The sequence below is a fragment of the Haliotis cracherodii genome, unplaced genomic scaffold, assembly GCF_022045235.1.
Source record: "Haliotis cracherodii isolate W230 unplaced genomic scaffold, xgHalCrac1.p SCAF_17, whole genome shotgun sequence".
Classification (NCBI taxonomy): domain Eukaryota; kingdom Metazoa; phylum Mollusca; class Gastropoda; order Lepetellida; family Haliotidae; genus Haliotis; species Haliotis cracherodii.
The window spans coordinates 22,941,078-22,964,101 of record NW_027266272.1 but is presented as its reverse complement, the minus strand read 5'-3'; the positions used below and the strand labels follow the sequence as shown (position 1 = coordinate 22,964,101).

The following is a 23,024-nucleotide window of genomic DNA, read 5'->3' as shown; positions in this document are numbered from 1 at the left end:
CTACTACCGCTACTACTATTACTACTACTAGACATCTGCTGCTACTGCTAATGCTGCCACTACTACTACTGGACAGCTACTACTACTACTACTGCTGCTGCTGCTACTGCTACTACTACTGCTACTGCCACTACTAATACTAATACTACTGCTACTACTACTACTACTACTACTACTACTACTACTACTACTACTACTACTACTACTACTGGACGGCTGCTGCTACTCCTAAGTCGGACTGGTGCCACAACAAATACTTTGCTACCGTCAGTACAGCATTGCTCTACTGCTGCAACTACTACAACAATACGACGGCACTTACTACTTCTACATCTGCGACTACTTTCGCCGGCTGTCGTTATCACCATCCCATTGTTGCAGCAAAAGCCAGTGTATATACAAGCAATATTCGGGGAGTGCTGAACGAAATTCACCAATGCGCACAGTGACTCACGCGATATTAAACAGCGCATATAAACACATGCGTGATAAAATCAAATGAAGTGTACTTAATTATGAATGATAATTTCATCGCAGCATAGGTATCAGAAGAAACGGGGAATAATTACATCAAGGCTTAAAGTACCTCAAAAGCTGAAATGTTTATCGTTGAAGCGCAATTCGCGTTTTGGGTGCAGTCTTCAGAGGACTTGCAGTATATATCATGATATGCCTTGCATCACATTGCGTGATTAACGGAAATCAATTAATTACCACTAGAACAAGCACATACAGAAATAACCATTAAGCGACATGACTAATAATTTACAAGGCATGGTACAGTATCATATTGACGTCAGTCTCACGTCCAAGTGGCACTTTGAGCGCTCTTTAATCTAAGCAGACTTATGCTGCTAAGCTAGATGTTAAGTAACACACATAGATTGATTACAGAACCCTCCAATATTGATGAACGTCTGCACATGTGTGAGGGACCATTCCAAATATTTAAAAAATGTTTGGGTCATAAGCGCTGAAATTCTGACATCCATGCATAACCAATGTGAAAAGAATATGTATACAATACTGTGTTTGTGTTTGTTAAAGTACGGTAGGGTTATTGCAAATGATATAGCACTTTGAAATTTAACTGGAAATCGGATTTTGATACGTTCCCCGTAGCAGACGACAGCAATGGCGCAGACGACAATACGGGTACACATGTATTGACTGAATCGAGGTCGGAGGGTAGCTTCCCACGGCCGTAACACAATCCATTTGTCAAAGTACCGTGCGTGAATGAGTTTAACGACAGATTTAAATAGATCTTATGTGTATAACATAAATTAGAGAATTTAAAGTATACGGACGAACGCTATGTGTTTACATATGTTGATCAATTCCTACAGTGTGAGGCCTCAGTTGTGCAGACAAAGGCAACGGTAAAAATAAATGGCACCATTATTGAATTATTTGTTTACGTTGAACAATACGGAGCCGTATTCAAAAGCTTAGTGTTAACAAAATAATGACAACATAAATTTTGGAAAAATTGACGGTGGTACGCAAAAGCCCTCGCCACTTGAAAAGAGAATCAAGAAATATCGCGGGGACAGAATCGGCAGTTTCATGACGTTTATATTTATTAGCGAGTGCATCGCACGTACAGTACCAGTACAAAATGAAAGAAAATAACGTGAAGATGTGGTATTTTAAACGCTAGCGGCTAAGTTCACTGCCAAATACATATAACCTCTTGCAGCCACCTGCCGATTCCTACCCGGATATATTTTTTTTTAAATAACTAAGCATTCAACAGCTATTACCTGTACGTGTGTGCACAGTTTGGCCTTAGAGCAGCAATACAAAATTAAAAAATGACTAGCTTAGCCAGCTCCTTTTCCGAGTACAGGAAGCTAAACACACCACCCCCAGTTTCGCACCAAATGTCACCTACTTGAAAATAGCTGTTGTCACATTCAGCATAAGTCATCATGTTGAAAAAGACAGTACTAAATATAGAAAAACATGGTCAGTTTTAATAACTGGATGGATGTACATTTGAAAGACATAACGATCTTACAGAATATCCTCCAATCACAGCCTGCAGATATCTCTCGATCTGCACTGAAGGCTCCCTACGAAAACCGCACTGTCCAAACTGGTTCTGATTTGGTGTAGTAGAACCTATAGGACCTCAGTTCCATTATGAATGGACAGACGCATGTAATCATGGGCACGATGCGTAGGAGCCGCTTGAAAATCTGTGTTTGGATGTATCGGGACAGAATCACTGCACATTATTATCAGAGAGCACACCAACAGTTGCTGCTGAAGATTGCAACAACTGAATGCATTTATGCCCCCTCAGCATCAAAGACGTCGTTGACGACCGAAGAACCAGGCAGAGGCATGCTTGAAACTGGGTCAACACAAAATCACGTTGCAAAGGTGTTTGGTGTCGTGCAAAGTGTGATCAGCAGGGCAAGGAATCGACACCAAACGTTTGGATCAGCTACCCAGCGACATGCAGGTGGTCGGCAGCGTTCTATCACACACAACAGGAAGATAGGTTTATCCTGACTGCCACCGCACACAGAAATGACCTGCGGAACGCCAATAGCTTTAACGTTTCTACCTATAATACCCAGTCACGTTTTGAGTGGGGTGAAGATCACGTCATTGTGTGACACGTGACAACGGACTTGTTTATTAAACATGTCTTCACGCAATATTGGCTTTGGCTATTTCAACAGATGAACACAATGACCTTTTAAAGTCGCGATACTTAGAAAACTTTGAGTAGTATATTTGAACCCTAATTCCATCAAGGCAGGTACTAGTCAACGAGTGCAGTTTTTGAGATGTTAACCGAACCTTTAACCTAAAACCGAATCGTTTTACGAGATGGAAGAATGTGTACGTTACTACTGCATTCATTAATTATAGTGTTCCTCGTGTTTGTACTCTTTCAGAGTATCCGGAACAGACCGCCCCTGTAAAGTATTTTCTCCCTATAGTAATTAACAAGCTCCCATTTAACAATACGAGTAGACCCACACCTAGTCTCTGAAATGAACATATCGTACAGAAAAAAACAACAGTTATCTTAATAAAAATATAATAAAACGGAGCCCAGAGACTCTTCATTTTCAGATACTGAAGTAATCTAGACTTGCCAAAGATTATAGACTTGCATGGGCTGTATTTGATATATTTGTATCAGGGTCTGTAAGACAGACTACAATAAGAGGACACACTCTGTTTCTTTATTGTCACTAGTGAAAAGTTATCACTGCTCCCCTATTACTGTAGACTACAACTGAATACAACTGACAGAAAATATCAACATAGTAAACATGTTTGTCTTGTTTAGGCAGGACTTGCTATGACCTAGGACTAGTGAAATAAGGGCGACACTAGTCTTCTGGACTTGTCTTTAAACAAACGAATTTCTAAGGTTTAAGATAGGTATTTGTGATTCTTGTTTATATCACCGGAAAAAAAAAGCTTTTATCATCACGATTGTAGCACCCTTGTGTCGTTGCTTAAGTATCTGTAGCTCCCTTAATATCACCCTTGTCAGAGTGAGTGAGTGAGTGAGTGAGTGAGTGAGTGGGTGGGTGGGTGGGTGGATGGGTGGGTGTATGGGTATTGTTTTACGCAATATCACGGCTGGGGACACCAGAAATGGGCTTCACACATTGTACCCATGCATGTCGGGAATCGAACCCAGGTCTTCGGCGTGACGAGCGAACGCTTTAACCACTAGGCTACCCGACCGCCCCCATGAGTGTCAGACATGCACTAACCTATACATGTATGTATCCGTGTAAACATATTTAGGATCACTCATATATCTGACACTCGTGGTGTATGTTGATCAACAACATTCAAGCGACAACACAAGAGCCTGTTGGTTGTAGTGTGGAAGCGAACGCGGTCTTACACTGTTAGGCGTGAAGAACTGACGCTTTAACCACTAGACCCGTGAAGATCCGGGGTAGAATAGGTCTTCAGCAACCCATGCTTGCCGTAAAAGGCGACTATGCTTGTCGTAAGAGGCGACTAACGGGATCGGGTGGTCAGACTCGCTGACTTGGTTGATGCATGGCATTCTATCCCAATTGCATGCCCATGCTGCCAATCACTGGATTGTCTGGTCCAGACTCGATTATTTTACAGACCGCCGTCATATAGCTGGAATATTAAACCACAAACCAACCAACAACCAACTTTAACCACTAGACTACCTCGCTATCCCCAGCAATTTCAGTGTGTTAGTAACACCCGACCAGGCCCGGGGCAGACACAACGTTGGCTGTGGAATGTTAATGTCCCACTAGCTGGAATGTCACCAGTTGGTGGTTTGGAAGACTCGTATTTTCTAAAATAGGTCAAGAGTTAAGTCCAGAAGGCGTTGTAAGTCGCCCTACGCAGTTTTATTGTCAGAACGTTATAATGCCTTCTCCCGTAACCTAAGTGAGTGGGTTGGGTTTAAAGATGTTTTGAGTACCATGTGAGCTAAATCAAGGCTTGCGAGTTTAATATCGAAAAACACCAATAGTTGTGCGGTTCGCATACTAATTTGCCATTGGGTGAAAGTACCGAAGACGGGTATGTTGCTGACAGGCCAGTGATCATGAATGTAGGGTTAAACCACCGATAAGCAGATCCTGACACACGTAAGGGACGCTATATACCACGAATCAGCAGATCCTGGCACAAGAGAGGGGCGCTATATACCACGAATCAGCAGATCCTGGCACAACTAAGGGACGCTATATACCACGAATAGGCAGATCCTGGCACATCTAAGGTACGCTATAGACCACGGCGTGTCGGCTCAATACGAAAAAACGCCCACAGTAATTCAGTTCGTTTTGACGATAGCCACTCTGGTGAAAGCAGTACCAACAGACCAACAATCATAGACACACAGAATATACGATGCCACTCTGTGCTGTGAATTATGACGACGGACATGAAGAACTGCAGAAAACATCATCTTTTGAGTAGCGTAACTCTAGTAACAAATACGGTTCGCAATGTTCAGCCTTAAACCTGTATTATACTTTGACCTTCACCGCCACGGATTGGGGTGCCGCGTGTCAGCCTCCATGTATGGAGATAATAAATGACACTATTTTATTTACATGTCGTAAACGTATATTGTAGACCAGAAAAATATAGGTTACATAAACAATCTAATGATATATTTTTGTGTGTCTGAATCGTGCGTCTAAAAATGAAGATGACGCATTTACCTCTCAAGGCGTGTCTACATGACATACTGCAGTAATAACACTGTTAACAATGTCGTTTTATGTCCTCAAAGGCGTCACTCTCAAGACACGGGGACACCATGTACTTTTAACAGCTACATTAAAACTCCTGGGTGTATCATCAATACGTCCTGTCATGCAATGGAATTTAGAAATACCCTCGCAGTGTGAGCTGAAATTGAACATATGCATTCCTTACACGCTAGCTCCGTTTAAGCGACATTCGGCTATTACAGTATGACCCCAGGTATCTCGGCTTGCAACGCCTTTGATGCGAAGATGTTGATGTCAGTTTTCAATAAGAAGCTGACTCGCTGATGACACTTATATGGGACTGTTTACGCTGTCGGGAAAGTATCATTTTTCGGTAAAGAAACGACGTCCTTTTGAACAAAGACTGAAAACAATGAATGTAAAGTCGGTCACAAGTCAGTAGTCAAGTCACGATTGTTGTCGATGGGATCACTGTATCATTCGGCACACATCGACCGTTTCCGTATGTCTGTGTGATATCGGATCAGAAGTGAAGTTTCATGATTTTAAAATATTACCTCTGTGTTAAAAACGCAGTGAATGTGACCGATGCATCTTAGTAGATTATAAAGCTGATTGTAATCCACGCTTTCTTAAAATAAGCAAGCCTACTGGCGCGTATGTTTTTCAAGGACAAATCTTAGTTGGTTTAGGTGCATTTTGGACACTGAGAGAACATTCTAGATATATAAATTACAGACAATTCCTGTTATAACGAAGTCCAATATATCGAACCCTTAGTTAGACTAAGTCCCCATCAGTCTATTGCTTGTCGTAAGATGGAAATACATGGATGTGTTGGTCAGGCTCGATGATTTGCTGGTGCAATGCCTAAGGAGTGGGTGAGTTGGGTGTGACGCCACTTTAAACAGTATGCCAGGTAAAGCACGTCGTTTAATCACCAGGAATTACAGTATCCTTTTGCTTTATATGAATATCAAATTTCGGATATAACGAATACATTTTGAGGATCGTCATATTCAGAAAATGTTTCTTGAATTCCGTTGAAGTTTTAGTCGTTTGAGTGGGACGGGGTTGTTTTGTGTTAGTCTTCGCGAGGTATACGGAGCGCTATGTCCCTTAGCAGTACGTCACCCACATGTGGTGGGTTCGAAGCCCGATTATTACCGTAAGTCCTTGAATAGACGCCTGCCTTGAATACACGCCGGGTCTGACACACTCACACGCCGTTATCATACGAAACGCAAACCACATACGTTTTATTCAAATTAAACGTCCAGCCTACATGGAAGTTGCCAAAAAAGTCGCCAGGTGTACGTCTTTCTAAAATAAACAAACGCTCCAGCGTCGATTCGGATTTACGGTATTCTAGTTTTTAGCGCCATGGCCGTGTCTGTCTTTTCTCCACATCAGGTTGACACACCATTTGATTACTGAAACCGATTCGGGACATGGGTACAATGTGTGAAGCCCATTCCTGGTGTCCCCCGCCGTGATATTGCTGGAATATTGCTAAAAGCGGCGTAAAACCATACTCACTCACTCACTCACTCACTGATTACTGAAACATTGGTAAAATCGGCGCTCACCATTATGCTATTTCAGTATTGTACCGAACTATTAAAACAGACGACTCACAATTCTGATATGTCAATATGAAAGATGACACAGTCTACAGGAAGAACAACGTCCGCTCATTTGTGCGCATGTCCCTGCACCACCACCCTCTCAACCTCCCGTCTGGACCCGCCTATGCGATTCGTGCGTTTCTTTCATTTATGAAAGATGACACAGACCACAGGAATAGCCAACCACTTGAAATGTATCATATTATGTCTCTTATGTTTCCCCTAACGAAAGTAATGTTTACAGCAAATAAACTTCAGCGTTGATTGCCTGTGCTTGCTAGTCTCTAATACGACATACTGACGATCCCACATTTTGTTACAAAACTTTTATTGGTGGTTTAACAGCGATCAGGCAGTCTATATAAGATTCCATACGAAAATGAGTATTGTTAAATCATAATTTCACATTTGAACAGGATAAAAATACACTGAATGAACCTATCGAATTGGTTTCAAAATAGCAAAGTCAAATATCTTGATATGTCCCCTGTATTGATGACTTGTGGAATCATTGTCATCCAGCCGAATCATTGTCAAGATGGCGTGTCATGGTCATGTGGGCGTGTCATGGTCATGTGGCGTCTGTAGTGGTCATGATATGCTGAATGAGATGAGAATCAGACAGTGATTCCTATTACACACATTTAACACACAGTCACCAAGCCTGACCACCTGATCCATTTAGTGGCTTCCTACCACAAGCATTAGTCATCCAGGACCAATTTGATCTGGAATCCCCAACCGGTCAATAGTCACAATCCTGTGAAGATTCCAGATCAGAATTGGTCTCCAGCAACCCATGCTTGTCATAAGAGGCGACCAACAGGATCGGGTGGTCAGCCTCGCTGACATGGTTGATGCATCATATCCCAATTACATAGACTGATGCTCATGATATAAAAATCATGGCACAGTCTTGTCCTGATTCGATTATTTACACACCGCCATCATATAGATGGAATATTGCTGAGTGTGGCTTAAACAACAAACAAACAGTAGTCACAATCTGTGATATTTACCATGTCATCCTATGTCAAGCTCAGTGACTGCTGGTCATATTAATCACTGGTTTGTCTGGTCCAGACTCAACAGTTTACAGGCAGTCGTTACATAGGAGGACTAATGTGAAGTGTGGTGCCTAGCTGCAATTTGGTACAGTGAGGTAGCCTAGTGTAACACATGTCCAAATCTGCTGAAGATCCGGGGTAGAATAGGTCTTCAGCAACCCATGCTTGCCATAAAAGGCAACTATGCTTGTCGTAAGAGGCGACTAACAGGATCTGGTGGTCAGACTCGATGACTTGGTTGATGCATGTCATCGATCCCAATTGCGTGGAACAATGCTCATTATATCAATCACTGGAATGTCTGGTCCAGACTTGATTATTTACAGAATGCCGTCTTATAGCTGGAATAGCTGGACCTATGTATACAGTGTTGACAGAGTGCAAAGATATGAATTTGTGGGTGTATTTGGGTCATACCATCAATTATTCCTTGATAACCATGAACTTGTTAATTTTAGACCTTGTTGATTTGTGTTATTGATTTTCTTAATCGTGTTTATTAATCAATATGTCAAGAATGTTGAGATGATTGATCGAGAGGTAGGAGTGTAATAAAAAAATGCTGATTTGAGGTTAATATGCAAAAGAACAAACTTACAAACCAGATGAAACAAAACAAAACAGTTTTAGCCTTACCAGAGCTACCACTATGAACCGCCGTTATATAGCTGGAATATTGCTGGGTGCGGCGTTAAACAACAAACCGAAAACCAAATCTGCCTTCAATTCTCTATTTGGGTTCAATGAGTAAATTCAAATCGTCAACACCAGAGTATAATCAATCTCGATTATCTGCCGAAACAGACTCCATTGGGCGCGAAAGGCACAACAGAGATAAAAATTATATGAATGAGTCATTGCAAATCAGTGATGAAACCAGGTGTTTGCGAAAAGGATAAACATGTCCTGTGCTACTGGTAGCAATCACAAAGGGTGTTAGCTGACTTTAGCATAAAAACATCCTCACCATAATGAAGTTTAATAAGGTCAAAACATGGGATGTTTTCTTTCTTTTATTCATGAAATGTATGATCTTATTTTACACTATAACACAGTCACAAGACACGGAGATGCATGGATTACTGGACTGAACTGATTCACATCTACATGTGTGGTTGTCTTTCCTTTAACAAGTAACAATTGAACCACCAGCCACAACTAACTGCCCTTTCCTTTGTACATTCATCACTGTTGTCATGGTGATTCTACCAAATTATAGTTTGCCACAAAAACACATCAACAAAAGCAGTATCTAATAAGACACTGAACACCAGGGACTCCTAAAACAAAAGGGCATCTTAATAGGTTTTAATGTATACAGGATGAACATAGGACTTAACAATATTAATAATTTAATGTTTTATCCATTTTGGCTCAAATAATGGTTAATAATTCAGATGTTTTAAATATTCTTGAAAGTTAGGCTATCCAAAAACAAGGATTATCTTATAAATCACCAGATGACATTCTTCTATAAGGACAATGATATCAACAATACAAGAGATATAGGCTTCTTTACAAACTTGACATGATCAAGGGTTTTTGTCATCTCGAGTTGCTTCTGCAACATATACAAGAAAATCAGTATGTTTGTGAATAAACTTTTTCTGCTATTAATATTCAAAATATGACATAAAAATATAACATTTCTTAAACATAACCAAAAACAACCATGCAAAGGTTGAAACAAATAAACCTGCTTTCACATGAAGCCAAAACTCGACCCATGGGTTCAAATTTCAAAGTAAAACTTTTTCAAACGTCTAATCTTTGAACTAAACATTTTTAAATAATTTGAAATCATTACCCAGGTATCAATCTAAGCACTATATGATCTTCAGAGACCACATATAGACTGATGCCCACAGACTCAATGACCAGGTATTCCATGTGAATATGAATTATTGGACCCATCAGAACATGGAGGGAAGATATATATACTGACATTGAAGGTGATGTGGATATAGATTGATATATATATACATATACCATGTTGCCATTAACATCAGAATCTATCGGCATGACAACACTATTCAGCCACTTGATGCCAAAACGGTTCCAACTCTTATCCATATTATAATTTCTATTGATTACATTTTGGCATCATGCACCTGTTAGAATGAGCCTTCATATTGTCACATTTTGAAGATTATTAACAGAGCACTTGAGGAGACTTAGCACAAATACACAACACACTAATAATAATGACCTCAAACTGATGTATTTTGGCTCTGTCAAACTTGTGTAATTTAAAATGCTTGAAAAAGAAAATCCATAGTATATGTTGAAATGATAAACACGAGTACATCCTAAAAGTGGAATCTGATAACCATGATAACACTCTCAAAGTGGTTTTCCAGAAGTAAATCTAGCACTACATAATGGTAACCAGGTGCTTTCCACAGCACATCAATGCAATCATCAATGCAATCGTACAACATCAAAAGTCAAAATAAATTTGGCACCTATCAAAAGTATTATATTCATATGGTGTCCAAACGCAAGGTTTTGAATATCATCACAATGTAAACTATATTTACAACAAACAACAATCTCAAATCAACAATTGCAAAATGAATGTGATCACCTCAAGATAACCTCCTACTCATCCAGGTTTGGGATGAACATTCTCATACCAATCAAAGACATATCTCGTCTCCTTCACAACGATATCAACTTCTAGACAAAGGTTCAGACAGTGAGTCATCTAACTTCAGTTCTAAAGCCTGCGTTCATCAAACCATCCACATGATCACTAAACCTATTTTATCAAAGAAGTGATCAGTTGTAGACAGTTTTACTGTCAAAATTTATTTCAATTTAGTTCCAGGTCTATCTTCCTCATGAACTTCCATTCCTTCAATAATAACCAACTTCAGGGCCACGTTCAACAAAGCGATCTTAGTGCTAAGACTATCGCAAGCGATATTAAAAGTATGGAAATTATGACCATCTTAGTGCTAAGACTATCGCAAGCGATGTTAAAGTATGGAAATTATGACCATCTTAGTGCTAAGAGTATCGCAAGCGATGTTAAAATATAGAAATTACAACCATCTTAGTGCTAAGATTGTTTTGTGGAAAGGTGGCCCTGGTCACTAAATGGGCACAAGTGTGTCTTAATCACAGTATCAATCTTCCACCCATAATCGAGAGACCCTGATTGATACACTATGTTTCTTTATCTAAAATATCGAATTGATTAATTTAACTTTTATAATGTTCAAAACTACCCAGAAAAGACCTTTTCTTGCTGCTGATTACATTTTTCATGGTACTGAATACTGCTGTGTACCTTGTGACATTAAACATGGCATCTGAAGAACATTATTGTGGCGTGGGATGTGTCGTTTTCAGACTATAAGACCCCATATACACATGAATATTAAGAGGGATCATCATAATTGCACATTCTGGATGTCTTGTGGACCATCTAACTCAAACATTCTTCTGACCTACAAAAATATGTCAAGAAACAAGTCCGCAAGGAACAGGAAATGACATCGCATCAAGAAAAAATATGTTTCGTGAAACAAAAGTAATTTTATATTCTTACCATTCCTAAAAATCACCAAACTAAAACAATCTTCATAATCAGTTTTATAAACTTTAGGAGGGCACAAGACCTTTTCGGCTGTTATTTTAATCTAGAGGTTCACTAATATTTCCCGTTTCACATTAAAGGATAAGACAAAAAATAATGCAGCGTTAGAAATTGGTACTGGTCCTGTAGTCCTAGCCAAACTGCCCAATAGTTAAGGTATAATAACTAGTAGAAATTTGCCAAATAAAAGTTTTTGGGTTTTGAGTAATAATGTTAGATGTATGTCTTGAACATTGTGTCGAAGACATCCTCCACATTCATCTAACTTTGGAATATTGCAATGAAGTTCTGAGACAGAAGCATGTCGATCCAAGGTTGGGGCAGAACGGACATCTTGTCATTCTGCAGGGTCAGAGGTCATGCACGTACAGTTTAGTTATCAACTGAGTAACAACAATCTTTGTGCGATCAAACATTGGTCCTTGACCCAACTTCACCCACAGCCTTATCACTGCAGCTGTAGTGGCCAAACTCTGGATATTCTCCAGAGGACTTTTGAATAAAATCTGTTCCCCCAATCAATAAATAAAATATTTTGCCCTCAATATTGATAGGGAGTGAACTGAGTGGCGCCATCATTACCCATGCCCCTGCTATTGGTATGGGGAGCACATGTAATTGTAAAAAAGACACTAATTTACCATAATCATAGGCGGATTCAGAGAGTCCCCTGCCTTTTCATTGTAGCATGCACGCACGCTCGCACGCATGCACGCACACACAGAGGCACACAGAGAGGATTTTGATACTTTGGACCCCTCCCTTTTAAGAATGCTGTATCCGCCCTTGATAATTGTTTGAACCAAGTCCCTCGTCATTCCTTTTGGTGATCTAAACTGGTTCTTTAAGAGTTAAGTTTGATGTTGTGAATCTCGTCACAACCTCGGAAACTTCTCCAGGGCATTGTTCGAAAAAGCGATCTTAGCGCTGTGACTATCGTAAGCCAGTGTTAAAGTATGGGAGTTACGATCACCTTAGCGCTAAGATGGCTTTGTGGAACGGGGCCCAGGGTAGTGTAGGTCAATTGTTACAGCTAGGTCATCTGTCAGGTGCCTTCACATGTCATATTCTTTAAGAGTTTGTATGATATGATTCAATATAGGACAACTAAAAGTACCTCATTTTCATGTGTTCATGATTTCTTTTATCGACTGGTAAATATAAATTATAAGTAATAGCATTTAACATTTAACAAAGCAAAGAAAATACATTTGCATTCCAGCTCCACCAATTATTTCTGCAAATAACAGTATTTCACTGTTTCGTCCCAATCTCATTTAAACTAACAACCTCAATTACAAAGGTACTGCAGCAGACAAGCACATCCACATCAGAATCTTTGTCAGGCCTTCTACACTTAATATGTAACAACAGAAATAGGTCAATAAAATTCTTCATAATACTCAAAAACCGTTTCAGTTGGCATTGCATGACATTAACATACAATGAACATGCCTGCATCAGAAACAGATTGATGAAAACAACATAATAAAGAACAAAGGAAACGGTTGAAGAGAACCGATTGGCTAGCGACTAATATTTATGATGAATTAATTAATAAAATGAATGAGTTGTTGTGTAGGAAATAAATAAAAGGCATTCATAACATCAGATGAACATGTATCCTACAAATTTTGTAAAAACTTCCCTGAAAAGTTATTAAAATCACTTCGCCATTATGACTCACTTAAGTGAATAAGTGTCGCACATGTCTGACGCCTGCTGTTAATAATTCAATATATATCCCTGTTTATCCCGTCTTGTGAATTAGTTAGCATTCAGCCATAATGTGCTCACTGCTCATGTCATAAGCATCTCACAAAAGAAAAATGCCATATCCATTTCATGGCGTTTTCCCCCCCCCAAGAATTTTAAAACTGTTTATACCATTGTCTTTTTCCCAACTGACATGTTGGAAGTATGAGGTCATCCAGAAGATTCTGTGCACATGTATACACAATACATGGAGAAACACCAAACTTTAGTTCAACTGTTGATCCACTTCCTGTATGGCTGTTGCATTCTGGGAGTCCAACTAATCATGTTGTGACACACAGACAGAGACAACAACAAAGCCAAATACCGCTAGAGAACTGATTTGGGTCCACACATTTAAAGCCAGATTTCACAACTGAGGAAATAAATATCACACGTATTTATCTCCAAAGTATTGACAGAGAGTTTGGTCGCATGGTGTTGTTGTCCCTACTAGCGTCAGGACTTCTGCGTGAGAATGGCTCCCAGGGTAAGTACCCCTATGGCTCCGGCTGCGTATCCACAGATCTGCCGTAATGAAGGCCAAGGGTTCTCGTTTCGCTTCTCTGGGCCTTGTTCGTAAAATGCTACAAACCCTTCCTGAAAAATAGAAAAGAATGTGTAAGTGAAAATTGTAACAAAATTATGACACGATTTGTTTTGCTTGTTTGTTGTTTAAAGGGCAAGTTCACACGGAAATGAACCATTTTTTCTTGTACTTTTTCCACATTAAAAGTGTTAACATAGAAGTGTCATAGACAAAAATATAAAAACATCATATTTAATTAACATATTTTTTGCACTAAAACGATTCATATTTTTCACATTTACCAAGTGTTCTATTTCCATAACAAAACACCAAGGCTTATGCCCCTTGCAATATGACGTCATTGGTGCCAATTGATAAACATTATGACGTCATCATGCTTTGTTAGAGCCGCTTCACGTGGTGTAGGTACAGTTTTGTGATTCTAGCATCTCAGATGCCAGCCAGAATTGTGTTATGCTGAGACACCACTGCGCCGGAGTGTGTCGTAGACCATGTTGTTTTAACGCAAACTGGTCCTTGATATCTTTTGCGTTGAGAATAGACAGGGACCCAGTTGAATTGGCACCAATTACGTCATAATCTAAGGGGGATAACTCAGGCCTATTTCGCTCGTAAAACGAAGGCCTCATAACGGCATATCACTTTCACACTATTGTGAGCTTCCTACTTTCACTGTGAAAAAAAATGAGTGTATATTTTCAAACACAGATACTAACTAATTCTAAAATTGCGTTTTGTTTAGAAAAAGAAAGAAAGTGATTTTTGCGTGTACACTTTCCCTTTAACACCGCACTCAGCTATATGACAGCGGTCTGTAAATGCTCAAGTCTGAACCAGACAATCCAGTGATTGACATCATGAGCATCCACGCAGTTGGAATATGATGACATGCATCAACCAAGTCAGCGAGCCTGACCACCTGATCCCGTAGTCGCCTCTTACGACAAGCATAGTCACCTTTTACATTTACGATATGAAATTACTCTTTGTAAACCATGGATACTGTGAAACTTCAAAAACATATTTAGGACATGTAACACAAATGGAATCCATATTGGTATGTTAAGCACTATGGGGGAACAAAGGCTTTGCAAGCTTGTTTAGCTTCAGGTAAATTGAATTTTCTTTGTTGGTCACACCTTTGCCAGTTGTAATTCATTTCGTGACAAATCTGCCCCAAGATAGTGAGTCGTGGTTTACGAGTAGCTTTCACCAGTTTAAGTAATCATGGTTATATTACTGAGGTGGAAGGAAAGCCAGAATTAATGCAGGTCTTTCAGGTTTAACACTTTAATGAAACTGTGCAGAGTTATTATGCTGACAAACTTGAAAACATAAGGGTTAATCTGGGGTTCGAACTTGTGATCATAGGTTTCTTGCATGCCCAAGGGACACAACTCTGCAGCTTATCTGACAATTTGGCCCAATTTAAACATGTAAAATGTATATCCTTCATATGTTCCTTCTCATGCAATCCTTCATTCAATCCCTTTAGTTATTTAGTATTAGTTTCTCTCCTCTCTCGATCAGCCATTCCTCAGATACTTCACCCCTTTTTTCTCTCTCTCTCTCTTTCTCTCTCTCTCTCTCTCTCTCTCTCTCTTTCTCCATTCATTCCCTCGCTCTCAAAGTCTCATTCAATCAAATCAAATCAAACGTTCCATTCGCATCATCCCATCTTGGTAACTATTTTGAAACTCATCAATGAAGAATGTTTCCAACAAATGGACACTGAACTTAAAGTCGCCTAAAGAGAAACTGCATCAAAATAGACAATAGCTGCTTCTGCCATCCTAGCAACCAATGTGATCTGCCCCGTGACGGAATCAATGGCGCCTACATGGAATACACAACACCAGGTGAGGAGGAAGAAAATAATGTATTGCACAAAAATATCTCTCCATGGATTATTGCTACAAAACCCAATCAATTTTATTGATCTCCATGCAGGGATGGTTTCAAAATATTTTATCTTATTTGTATCAGTATTAAAAATGAAGGGATTCCTGCCCTCTTGGGTTTGTTCTTGCAGTACTTGAATCTAGGGACCCCAAAATGTTTACCCTTTAACATTAAAGCTATGACAATGAGGACCCTATGACTTTGGTGCTTAATTTCAGACACTGATTACCATGACAGACAAGGTACGTAACATAAACATACCTAGCAGCGATAGAAACGTTTTTGTCCCCTGGTCCTTATAATGACAAATAACAAAACATTTACAAAAGGCAAACTTCTAGTAGTCCATATGATACCTTAACTATTGAGCAGTTTGGAAAGGACTGTAGGACTACTTCTATCGCTGTCTGGGGTTCAAACCCATGACTAGTGGATCGTAGTGAGTTGCGATGCCAAATCACTGGGCCACCTTGCCAATCATATGATCGACATGGTCATGATGAGTTGTGTGTTTCACCGTTTTGGCTCAACTGTTACAACGGCATATCAATGTTTATCAAAGACAACAGGTTCTTCTGGCTAACAGTATCCTCATAACATTGATTTAGCCTGGAAATTTCAACGTTAGGTTTATGACTGACAAACAGGGAATTTTCTGTGACTCTTTCCTTGGTATGACTGACAAGTATCTAATCACAAAGCACTGTTTAAAGTTATAGGCGTGCTTGAGGTTTGCTGCCACAGGCTCTGAACCAAGGGACCCCTAAATCTGTAACTCCCAATCACAAGGACCCCTCAACTTTTATGCCAAATATTGGATATGCAAAGTTAATATTTACTCTTATGTTTGTTTGTTGTTTAAGGCTGCACTCAGCATTATTACAGCTATATGTTGCTGGCCTGTATCTGGATATGACAAACCAGTGATTGATATTGCCATCCTGTACAATGACACGTAGACTAACATCTAGTCTCTGAAATGAACACATCTTACATAAAAAAACAGTTGTTCAGTTATCTTAATAAAAATATAATAAAAAGGAGCCCAGGGACTCTCTTCATTTTCAGATACTGCAGTGATCTAGACTTGCCAAACATTATAGACTTGCATGGGCTGTATTTGATAAATATTTGTATCAGGGTCTGTAAGACAGACTACAATGACATGCAATCAACCAGTCACTGTACCTGACCACCCGATCCAATTGGTCGCCTCTTATGACATGCATAGGTTGTTGAGGACATTTGCTAACCCAGGATCCCCACTGGGTTTATTTACTTTCAGCATACTAAGGTGATGTATCAGTGCAGCCATGAGCGGATCAATCAGCTGTGATTGTATCTACCTGCACTGAAACGTTGTCTAAGCGTAAATAGGCATTGGGAGGCTGTCATCCACACAATTGTTCGTGATTACCTACATCAACCTGCCGACTGCGTACATTCAAGTCTTGATGAGTATCACCTCAAGGGGAACCCTAGACAAACCCTGATTAAACTCAGAAACATAATAGTGTATAGCATGACTAATTACATGCTGTAACCATGACGATGAGGCGCCTGAGGAATAAAAGGTGGGCAGAAAGTTTTGAGATTACCCCCCCCCCCCCCCCCCCCCCCAAGGACAAAATGAATGCCTACATGCTCTGAATACTCTGAATACACTGAATACGCCTACACATGAGTACACATTGTACACCCTGACTCGAATGTCATCCTGCACATGGGCGCAAGAAGGAGCTAGGAGTTCACAAAGAGTTGGGAACAAAATGTCTGATTGGAGCCCTGGCAAAAACTATTTAGATACATATATTTAACAATCAGATCATGCGTACACTGAAGTTGGCGGAAGCCTTATCTTTATTCAAACATATACCGTATATGACCGCGTATAAGCCGAATTTTGAGGACCAGAAAAAAGATTCTGTAGAAAGGGGTCGGCTTATCCACGGGATACACTTTCATGATAGTATTTTTCAGATCGTAATCTGTCAGAAACATCGCCTGAATGACGGTCCGATAGATCACAACTTCCCGAAAGTTTGGAAGTTGCCACGACTAGAGCCATTATTGTTATAAATTATCAATAAAGTTATTATTATACACCAATGTTGTCATTATTAAAAAATTGTTATACATGTTACTACTTCCGATAATAAGTTTTCAATTGAATGTTCAAAGTTTATCGTTCTTCGTAAACTCCACAATTTTTACATGTAACAATATATGTAATTCACAGCTATAATATATAATCCCCAGATGAAATCGCCAATAGCTATTACGTACGTTTTGCAAAGTTCATAAATTGATAATGAACAAGTGTCTACCTTTATTGAAAGAGGCAAATAAACAACTGTATCGGCGAGTTATTCCGTTCTCCATTTGCAAAAACATGTGATCAGCTGTTTCCTGTGACGTCACAAACGGTGATCACTGTGATTGCTTCCTGTTGTTTAAAAAGCAACACGGTACACAAGGAAATGAGCATTGATAATATCGGGCCGATTGGTATTGTCATGTTGTTTACACAAACATTTTCAAGTTGTGGGTGCTTAGCGATCGTGTTGGGAGTAGGGGCTTAATTCCTTTGTTTTCGAGAGATTAGGTTAATAAACTGGAGAAGCCTGTGAGTAAGTGATGGTGTTCATAGTATGATAGTTTATTTAATTCAATTGGATTAACATACAATAGTGGTGTAAAGGGGGTTATAAAAGTTAGTATATTTTTACTGACTGACATTCTCATCATGAGTTTGAAACGAATACGCCATGCTTACGATGCTGAATTCAAACTCGCTCTGGCTGATATATTTTCTCACGGGTTCATAATTCTATATACACCGATTCACAAAATGGCGCTTGTTGTTGATGGCAACATATAACGATCATTATGAGATTAAAAAAAACAACGAGAAACAGCTTCCCACATTATGAAAGTGGATGACTGGTTTGTTAAATCTTTATTAGAAATAATAATGACTTTTTCAATATAATTACAACGTTTTTCATCTTATATTTTTGAATATCTGCGAGTACCGGCACATGTCTTGCAGTCCATCTTCGCAGTGTTTTTTGCCTTTCAATTCCTGGTTCGGCTTATCTGCGGGTCATATCATTTTCTCTCGTATTTCAATGGTCAAGTTAGCACCTCGGCTTATCTACGGGGTCGGCTTATCCGCGGTCATATACGGTACAAGTCAAAAGGAATGTGCGCACCGTCAGGAAATGAGGACATTAGCGACTGTTAGTGTAACCAAGCAGTGAGTTTTTGTCATTAAACAATTTAACACGTGACTAACCACGGGTCCGGGTAGTCCAGGTGAGGATTGAATATCCAGCATTATTTCCTGAATATATAAGGACTGGGCAACAAATGTCCAGATTTTCATGTAGATTTTCAAACTTTTCAATTTATTAGAGACATCTTTTCCTTTTACCATATTTTAGTATCTTTCTTTACAATGATAACAGATTTAGTTCCATAAGTTCATAGTGGTAGCTCTGGTAAGGCTAAAACTGTTTTGTTAGTTTTGTTTCATCTGGTTTGTAATTTTGTTCTTTTGCATATTAACCTCAAATCAGCATTTTTTTATTTAGACTCCTACCTCTCGATCAATCATCTCAACACTCTTGACATATTGATTAATAAACACGATTAAGAAAATCAATAACACAAATCAACATGTCTAAAATTAACAAGTACACTGTATACATACGCGCTCCATATTCCAGCTATATGACAGCATTCTGGAAATAATCGAGTCTGGACCAGACATTCCAGTGAATGATATCATGAGCATTGATCCACGCAACTGGGATCGATGGCATGCATCAACCGAGTAAGCGAGCCTGACCACCCGATCCTGTTAGTCACCTCTTACGACAAGCATAGTCGCCTTTGATGGCAAGCATGGGTTGTTGAAGACCTATTCTACCCCGGATCTTCACATGTCTGGATGACAGTATTAACACACATTGATTTTAAAAATTAACCAGGGGGGAACACTTTGAGATGCCAGAGCAGCTGATACTAAGGAAGTATTTGTATTTAAGCCATGAACTGGCATCACAATATTCACCTCGAACATTCAACACCTACAACTGTATACTTATAAAAGCATAAATACCATCACCGCCATTTCACAATACATTTCGAAACACGCCCCAACAGAATGTTAATGACAATATAATATATTGATATTCTGATGTTATTGCTACCATTCAAGGTCTGATATCATTACTATAGATGACTTACTCATAAGAGAAGTGTTTTTTTGTTGAGTCAGTGCAGGGATATATTGACTACCTAGACCATTTCATATTCCGATATTCGTTTCTAAGTCTGCAGCAAATGTCAGTAAAAATTCCCATCTTTAAAATAAGATTTTCCCAATTCATGTTAATAATAACTAATATTATATTATATTATTAGAGTTGGCATGTATTTCACTGATAACAGGACCAATAAAAAGGAAACGGCATTAAAGTATTGGATACAATGCCGTAGTGCCTCCGAAATTACGAAAATTAGGACTAAAAAATATTTCCAATTTTTCAAGAAAAATGTTTTTTTTCCATGATAAATTCCTGCAATGTTACCACAACTGAGTCATCAAGGCCGTATCCGGTACTTGGTGGAAAAAACAAATAAACAGTGTGCTGTCAAAACCAAGGATCATAAGCAAGGCCAATCTGGGATTCAAACACTGATCAATTACATTCTAGTACTGAAGGGAAGAATCATATATATAGTGAATGGGTTCAACATAGTGCTTCTTACTTCAGATCAATGCTCTTGAGGGTGTTGAGCAAACAACATCAATGATTATGATGATGATGATGATGATGATGATGATGATGATGATGATAATAATAATTTACAAGGAACTTGACTTTCATGTTTTATCTCAATTCTATATACCATTAAAACAACAATCCTAGTGTTCATAATGTTTATACTAATGGGGTGTAATACGGTATGTTATCTTGACTGATATTATACACGCAGTACACAATATCACAAATCAATTAGCAATTGCACAGTTTCCCCAATACCTCCCATATACCACTTTCCACACCACTAGCTATCTATAGGCTATACCACTTTCCACACCACTAGCTAGCTATGTAGTATATACTGTGTGTGCTTTACACAACCACAAGATCAATACTGTTTCAGGCAATATCTGGTTCGGCATATTCAGTTGGAGGACACCATAAATTATTTGGGTCTAATCCATATCACCAGTCTGCTAAAGTAAGATTTGTTTGTTCTCCCACATCATAAATACATGTAGTTGAATATTGCTTGTAAATGACAGTGCTAGAGATCATATCACCAGTTGGCAAGCCTAAGATTTGTCTTATTGAACTTACCATTTTCCATTTATAGTGCCTTATATTCTCATAAAAGTCATAAATGTCTACAACCTATGTCCTATTTGGCTGTTGTGTGAAGGAGTGGGTTTGGTTTAATGAACAGCATTTCAGTAATATCACAGGATATTAGGGATAGCATTTTACACAAGCCATTTACCCAGAGTCAAGTATACGGCATCTTGAAGACTGGAACAATTACAGAATGAACACACAATGCCATTTAGAAAGTGGCCAAATGTAACAAGTGTTATATTTGGGATAACACTTTCTGAGTAAAGTACAGTCTTGTACTTTTTTGGGTTGAGTCCCGTTCGGGATTCGAACCCATACTGCCAGAGTGAGGCACCTAATTGCCAGCACATGAAAGTCCGACAACTGGTAGTCTAGATCACGCATGAGAATCTGTACTTTACTCAGAAAGTCATCCCATAACTATGTGTGCAACTATTGGGCAGTTTGGCAAGCGCTACAGGGCTAGTGCTGCTTGTGGGTTCTTTAATACTAATGATAGTCGTGGGATCCTTTGTAGAATGTTGTTCATATGTGACTTTCTTTCAAGAACTGTGTCAGCCTAGGACCCTTTAACTTGAACCCAGGAGCAACAAGTGCTGGGGGGGGGAGAGGAGACAAGATTCTGCAGGGCATGTCCAGCTACCCAGTGAGGACGATCTCAGCACTACGCCTATAAGTCTATGTTAAAGTAAAAGAGTTACGATAAGATCGCTGAGCTTGCTTTGTGGAACAGTGCCCAGGCAGGTAGGAGAGGCTCTGATTCCTCAGGAACCAAGGACACACAAAAACTGCTGATAACAGCCACTTGCTGTATTTCAACAACCTCCTACAGGGCATACCTTGGTACTCATTGCTGTATGTAATGGAGGTCAGCACACAATGGCATCAGTGCAGCTCTACTCATGTTTACAGACTACTTGTAGCAGGGAGACATATTTATCCAGCATGAACAAGACATATTCCTCCAGCATCAACAAGACATATTCCTCCAGCATCAACAAGACATATTCCTCCAGCATCAACAAGACATATTCCTCCAGCATCAACAAGACATATTCCTCCAGACATATTCCTCCAGCATCAACAAGACATATTCCTCTATCATCAACAAGACATATTCCTCCAGCATCAACAAGACATATTCCTCCAGCATCAACAAGAGGCATTTCTCCAGCATCAACAAGACATATTCCTCCAGCATCAACAAGACATATTCCTCCAGACATATTCCTCCAGCATCAACAAGACATATTCCTCCAGCATCAACAAGACATATTCCTCTATCATCAACAAGACATATTCCTCCAGCATGAACAAGACATATTCCTCCAGCATGAACAAGACATATTTCTGTAGCATCAACAAGACATATTCCCCTAGCATCAACAAGACACATTCCTCCAGCATCAACAAGACATATTAAACATTCAAGTAAAACAGGTCTCCACAAATGTAATTAGTTTCAGTAGCCAAAAAGAAAGAACTTGCCTCACAAAAATTTGTCAGACAACTGCAAAATATCAAACTGAAAGAATTTCACAGGCTTTGCACATCATATTTATGCTTGGAGCACTTCAATTAAAACATTACTGATCCCATTATAAGCAGCACTAGAAATTGGCACTAGTCCTGTAGTTCTTGCCAATAGTTAAGGTATCATAAGGGCCAGAAGAAATGTGCCATTTTAAAGGGTTTTGTTATATGATATCATTATACATGTTTTAAGGACTAGTGGATTAAAAAATGTTAGTTTCTACCGCTGATAATAACAGCATTAGTCCAGATGAAAATAAGAGATTTTCATTTCGTGATCTGTGTTTTTCACTAGACATGCTTGAGTTGGTGTTTAATACACCAGGACACTGAAACTGCAACTTTTTCATAAGTTAACAAATGTATAAGCAATAAA

The 23,024-nt window shown here is 39.2% G+C and overlaps 1 protein-coding gene across 1 annotated transcript in view; it reads right to left on the bottom strand.

The window, feature by feature from the left end:
• Positions 1-8,913: 8,913 nt before the first annotated feature.
• The window catches only part of LOC139464969 (bcl-2-like protein 2), a 35,395-nt gene continuing 21,284 nt past the window's right edge, over positions 8,914-23,024 (bottom strand). The window contains exon 3 of the mRNA XM_071246607.1: positions 8,914-13,873. Within this exon, the coding sequence (XP_071102708.1) occupies positions 13,733-13,873 (141 nt within the window). The 3' untranslated portion in view covers positions 8,914-13,732. The remainder of the gene's footprint in view (positions 13,874-23,024) is intronic.